At 41.8% G+C, this 6,229-nt stretch overlaps 1 protein-coding gene across 1 annotated transcript in view; it reads left to right on the top strand.

Moving 5' to 3' along the window:
- Positions 1–922: 922 nt before the first annotated feature.
- Positions 923–6,229, top strand: part of LOC103608141 (unconventional myosin-Vb-like) — a gene marked incomplete at its 5' end in the record, with an annotated part of 75,034 nt that continues 69,727 nt past the window's right edge. Inside the window, 2 exons of the mRNA XM_008592583.1 lie at positions 923–1,094; positions 3,840–3,984. Coding sequence (XP_008590805.1) covers positions 923–1,094; positions 3,840–3,984 — 317 coding nt within the window. The remainder of the gene's footprint in view (positions 1,095–3,839; positions 3,985–6,229) is intronic.

Genomic DNA, 6,229 nt, shown 5'->3' with positions numbered 1-6,229 from the left:
GTCCCGGTCCGGTACGGGTGCGACACTGAGGGTTGCGATCTGTTGCTGGACACGAAAAAAAAAAAGACAAAAAAAAAAAGAAAAAAAAAAAGAAACTTAGCACTCAGATAAAACACAGTGAGCAGCAGCCAGGTTCCTCTTGTTAAAGGTTTAAAAACATCCCCCACTACCTTTTGATAAATCACATGTGTTCATGTGTGAGCATACATGTAGTCAGTTATAAATCCTGTCAGTAAACATTTTTGAATACTTATGTGGTCCAAGTGCTGTGCTAAAAATCCAAGGATAACAACTTGCATCTGAATTTGACCTTAAGATATGTAATCCTACTCCCTGATTACACATGTGTATCCCAAGATCCTATTGTATTTTAGGTCAGAGCAAGATTGTTGCCCTAGAGGATCTTGCTGTTAAGTTGTGAAGAAGTATATGTACAAATGGTACAACCTGAGGTCACTTATAGAAGACAGTTCATCAGTTGCAAGATAATCCAAATAAAAAGCAAGGGTGTTGATTGATTGGGAAGGGAGTAAAGCACCAGTGATAAATGGACCCAATCAAAGGAGATTTCCCAGTGGGAAGAAAGAACATCACCCTTATGGGAACTGGAATTTAAAGACTCAGTATTTTTTCATTAAGAAGCAATAGAACATTTTCTTAAATCTGATTGTGCTTCCTGAATTTCTTGTGTCAGTCTTTTACCTTAATGTACTAGGATTATGTTATCAGCAAATGTTCCACCTGGGCTGGTCTTTCATGGGAACACAGGTATTTTGTTCAGCTTGCCTCTCTTTAAAACGTTATTTATCTTCATCATGTATGATCATGTTAGGGTAGTGATCCAGCCAAGAAGACAGGACATTGAATACAGACCAAATGCTTCATAATTCTGCCTTTTTGTCTGCTACTTGCATTTCTTCAGATTCAGGAATATCCAGTTGATGTTCAGAACAATGAGATGCCCTTTTTACGGAATCCAGATATCTTGGTGGGAGAAAATGACCTCACTGCCCTTAGCTATCTACACGAGCCTGCAGTTCTGCACAATTTGAAGGTCCGTTTCCTGGAGTCCAACCATATCTACACTTACTGTGGTAAGTCAGGGGGCATCTACTGGCTGCATGTGTTTGAAAGTGCTTGCCGTCTTTAGACTTTACTTGTCAAACTCAAATGGCTGAGTCCTAATTTCACTCTCTCATTTATAAGTACCTGTCATTGGAGACCCTTGAAAGGTTTGCAATCAGTGAATGTGGCTTAATTAGGCTGCCCTGGTCTCCGTGGGATGATTGGTGTTAATCACAGCTCAACCAGGGAAGTAATGGGCCCCACCATGCGGGGTGACTGGTTTAGGCTCCCGTCCTGGAGTTGCAGGAGAGCAGTGAGTACCTCACCATGCCCTCGCTCGGACACCTGCTGTCACCACCAAACACATGCTATGAATTTACACCTGGCTTGTTTTTGTTTTTATTTTCTGCTTAAAAGGCCTGGCCCCTCTCTGATCCTCTCACTTGCTTATCTACAAACATGGTGCTTGGTGAATATTTGCTGAATTAATGAACAAAATTCATAACAAAGTGCTTAAGCAAAAAGTACTGAAATTACCAAATTTGATTTCTTGAAACATCTCCTTTTTCCACATTCCAAATTTTGGTTTTTTATCTCCTTTTTTAAGTAGTTTGGCGAAAATAGAATCCTATAAACTACTGAGAGGCAGGTGAGTTGAGGATCTGGTTGAGGGGTCAAGCCACAGGGCTTCTTTCTGGGAGTGGTCCTGGTTGCACCTTGGAGACTGGTCTTTGTTCATGGTCACCAGTGATGCTTCAGGTGCTCAGGGTTTTTTTCACTGTTGTATTCCACTTTGGTTTTCAATTGGTAGCTCAGCTACTAAGTTAAGGTGAGGTTTTCTGCCAGATTTCAGGAGCTGTGAATAGCATGTTGATTTCAGTACTTGAGTGGTATAGTTTCCCTAAAGCTTCTTCACCCCAATTGCTAGTGGTAGTTTTATCTGAAAGAAACCATCAATTATCAGAGCCTTCAATGAGATTTTTCTTCAATAAGAAGATTAAAAAAAAAATGGACTCCTTTTTTAGGAGAAAGGGATATATGACCATCAACTTCCAATTTTAAAGGAATCCCCCCTGAGACGTCCTAGTGTCTGTACATATTTATCCAAATGCACCTTAGCTCCTCCAGCTTCAGCCATTCGGTGACTGACATAGCACAGAATTCTCAGTCAAGGAAGCACTTGTTTCTGCTCTGGAGGGGGCCAGGATATTTTAGGAAAATATGTGACCCTTAGGGTATGATATAAAAATCTGAATTGAATGCTGCATGAATTAGTTTTATAGAATTCTCTAGCAGCCAGCAGAACATCTGAGACTGTTCCTAAGAGGATTCTCGAAGTGATTAGCCTTATTTTATTAGGGTTCTGGCCCTTAGATTTTGGTTCAGGTTGCCTTTTCAGGCCAACTTCTGTCAAAAAAAAGGACTTAGGTATTTCTTTTCTCCCATGGCCCTTTCCCCTTTGTTTGGAATAATCTGGTTTATTACATGGGTTCTGGCCCTTAGATTTTGGTTCAGGTTGCCTTTTCAGGCCAACTTCTGTCAAAAAAAAAAGGACTTAGGTATTTCTTTTCTCCCATGGCCCTTTCCCCTTTGTTTGGAATAATCTGGTTTATTACATGTCAGGCTTTCTGTGTGTCTTTTCAGTCCCCAGAAGGGGACACAACATAGGAGACTTCCTGTCTCAGCAGTGGCTCGTTCCACTCTTGCCTCTTCTTCCCCAAATGGCTGAAATAGCTTCTAGATTTTGTATCTTGGTCAGTGGGTCTTCTGACATCCAGCATGCAGTGTTAAGGGAAAGAAAAAGGCAGATTTGTCTTAAAGATCGAAGTTGCATATTTTCCCTGTCTGCCTCACTCATCTGTAAAAGATGATCTGAACCTTATAGGATTTCCTGATTGCTCAGTCAACATTATTCAGTCCAGCGTTTGCAATGCACCTTTTGGGGACACAGATATAAGGGAAAAAAACTAAGATATGATATGAGATGTGATGTAATTTTGAAAAAGTGAACACACAGTGCTTACTATGCCAGGCTCTGGTCTAAGTGTTTCCTCTCTCAATGAGTCATTTTATTCTTAAGACGTCCAGGTAAATGCAGTCGTTATCCCCATTTTGTAGCTGAGGAAACTGAGGTACTGAGATTAAGTAGCTGCCAAAATCACACAGTTAGTAATTGGTTGAGCCAAACTTACACCTTTTAATTTATTTATTATGAATATTCATGAGATACAAAGCTAATTGTCATCCCTCCTGCCCATCACGTGAGGGCCAGATTCATACTGGGGGCATACCCATTCAAAATTACACCTCGAGATATGTAAATCATACTCTGTCCACAGGTTGTTTGTATTTTAGTTAAGATAACTCACACAGAGATATAAAAATTAATAATTCCTTTCCCTGATTTTAATTCTGAGATGGATTTTTAAGTCTCTCTCATACTTATTGACAGAGTTAAACATCCTCTTCTCTCCGATGCTGTAACACTTTGTGCATGTCTATTTTATGAACTCAGTTTATTGAGCATTTGAAAGTGCGTGTGTGTGCTTATTCTAGACTATAGGGTGTTTGGCTGCCTGGCCTGTATCTTACTCATTTTTTTCTTCACCAGGGTCGAGCACAAAAGCACACAGATATATCTGATTTTGTTGAGTGATTGGATTCTCATTCTGTTACTTTGCCGTTTCTCTGTTTTGATGTATGTGGAGGGGTGCTTTAGCTGATGCCAGCTGGCTGTTGTGCTTTCAGAATCTGACTGCCTTGTCTGTTCGCAGGTATCGTGCTTGTTGCCATTAACCCCTATGAAAAGTTGCCAATCTATGGGCAAGATGTCATCTATGCCTATAGTGGCCAAAACATGGGAGACATGGACCCGCACATCTTTGCTGTGGCAGAGGAAGCCTACAAGCAGATGGCCAGGTGAGAGTAACCTCAACCCAGCAGTTCTCCTGGCTAGCAGGGGGCCGGTGGGGAAGTTTCTACCTTCCTTTACAGCTATTGCTGTCTATTGATGGAGTGGTGAGACTGGGATTGAAGGAACATCTGGAAAACAAAGCAGTCTGAGTTTTGTATCCTACCTCATTTCTTCATCTTTTTGTCTTATTCTTGTGAACTTGAACCTAGACTTGGAGAGCAGTAGCTGCTTAGACATGTTATTTTTTGAGAAATGGAATAAATCCTTTGCATTTCAGCTCTCCTCTACTTCCTTTTGGCCCTCTTTCCTCCCCTCCTGGTATAATGAAATCCATCTTATAGCCTTTCCATTCATCACCCCAGCCTGACCTACAGATACTCTCACTGAAGACTCCTTGACAACTTCTTGAGGTGCTCAGCATTTAGGGGCAGAAATAGAAATTTCAAATGAGCAGCTGTGCCTAGTAGTTTTGGGTTTTTGGCCCAGAAGTGGAGTTTTGTTTAGGCACTTAAGTAGATCTCATTATTGCTCTTCTTTTTCTAGCTGTGGAAGATAAGTGTAGGTCTGTTTCATCAGAAAATGGGCTAGGTAATGGTCTTATGCCATTCAGGTATAAAGTAGGGAGAGATAGTTGTACCAGTGTTTTGGGGGAAATGCATATGCCAGTTAACACTAAAATGCTGGATCCTTTCAGCCAAATTTTTCTTGCTACCTCCAGAGAGCATCTTATGGAACTACCAACATACATAGCAAAGTCCTTTTGTAGGAGCAGAACTGTTTAGGTTAACTTAGAGGAGTGAGTGATTTTTGTGGGAGGAGAATCCCATTTAAAGTTGTCTGTGCTTCAGTGGATTTCAGAGTATAATTTTCAGCCCAGTGAAGGTTTCCACATTTCATAGGACTCCTTTCTGATTTATAATGTTTTATTGCTGGCTGTAGGGATCGGTATATAAAAGGTCTGCTTCATTATAGCTAGATGGTAACCATATTCAAAATAAGCAGTGATTGGATAGCTGAGAAATCTAATAAACAGAATGATTTATAATTACTTTATTTCTCTGAAATGTGGGGATAAAATGATTACAGGCTTTGACCTCTCTAATGCCATAAAAAAGACAATACACTATATTAATCTGCTGTCAGGTCTTGACCAGTATTCCTTTAGCTTGGGCAGCTTACTGATGCCCACCTCTTAACTGACGGCATGGTCCAGGGTCAGACGGTCAGATGGTGGGAGAGAAGAGGGAGCGTTAATGTGTTAGTGGTACACAATCCTATTCCTGCATTGCTGTTGGAGGCCGTGTACGGCACAGGCAGCACATGGTCCTGCTCCTGTATTACCGGTGGGAGAGAAGAGGGAGCGTTAATGTGTTAGTGGTACACAATCCTATTCCTGCATTGCTGCTGGAGGCCGTGTATGGCAAAGGCAGCACATGGTCCTGCTCCTGTATTACCGCTGGAGGCTGTGTATGGCACGGGTGGCAGACGGTCCTGCTGTGTTACTGCCAGAAGCCATGCATACAGCACAAGGGAGGAAGACCTGGATCCTGGACAGGCTTCTGTGCTTTGGGAGGATCACTTTAGCTGAGTCTGCATTTGCTTCATGTGGGGACAATGACTATCCCTCTTCCTCTAGATGTGGCTTCTTTACAGCTCTAAAACAGAAGGTGGGCATGGCTTGGTTGTGGCTACTTTGTACCGTGCTAAAAGTTCCAATAGCTCTCTGAAACTTGTCCCTTCATGGGTGTCACTCATACTTGATTGTTTTTCATTGCATTCTCTTCTTGTAGCAGGTTGCACTTAAATGTGTCAGAAGTTGTTGTTTGTTATCAAAAGCTTCTTGAGGGCCCCCTGTGGGTTCGAGGGTCTTCTAGCCTCCAGCTTTATCTGCCCCATAGATCCACTTGACTAAGCAAATGCCTCAGTTCTTCCCTCCCATGCCTGAAGCTGGGCCCATGTTTATTCAGTACTTGGTTATTTCACTTGTTTGGGCCTTGTTTGCACCCATTAGAGGGGAAGGGTAAGTGTGTGGGTTTTGAGGGTGACGATTGTAATACTCTTGCCAAGGGTAATGAATTTGGTAAGTAAGGGATCTGGATGTTAAAGCTGGACCAGCATCTGCTTCCATAAGGACTTTCTGTAAGGTTTATATTTATTTTACCTGCTGGATCCCAGAGTGTAGCCAAATAATTTTGCTGAAGTTCTTGTGCAATTTTTGCTCATGAATGTGCATTAGAAGTACAAGACCAG

Source organism: Galeopterus variegatus, unplaced genomic scaffold (genome assembly GCF_000696425.1).
Source record: "Galeopterus variegatus unplaced genomic scaffold, G_variegatus-3.0.2 Scaffold8047, whole genome shotgun sequence".
Taxonomy (NCBI): Eukaryota; Metazoa; Chordata; class Mammalia; order Dermoptera; family Cynocephalidae; genus Galeopterus; species Galeopterus variegatus.
The sequence above is the reverse complement of the archived record's forward strand: the minus strand, read 5'-3'. Positions and strand labels throughout refer to the sequence as shown.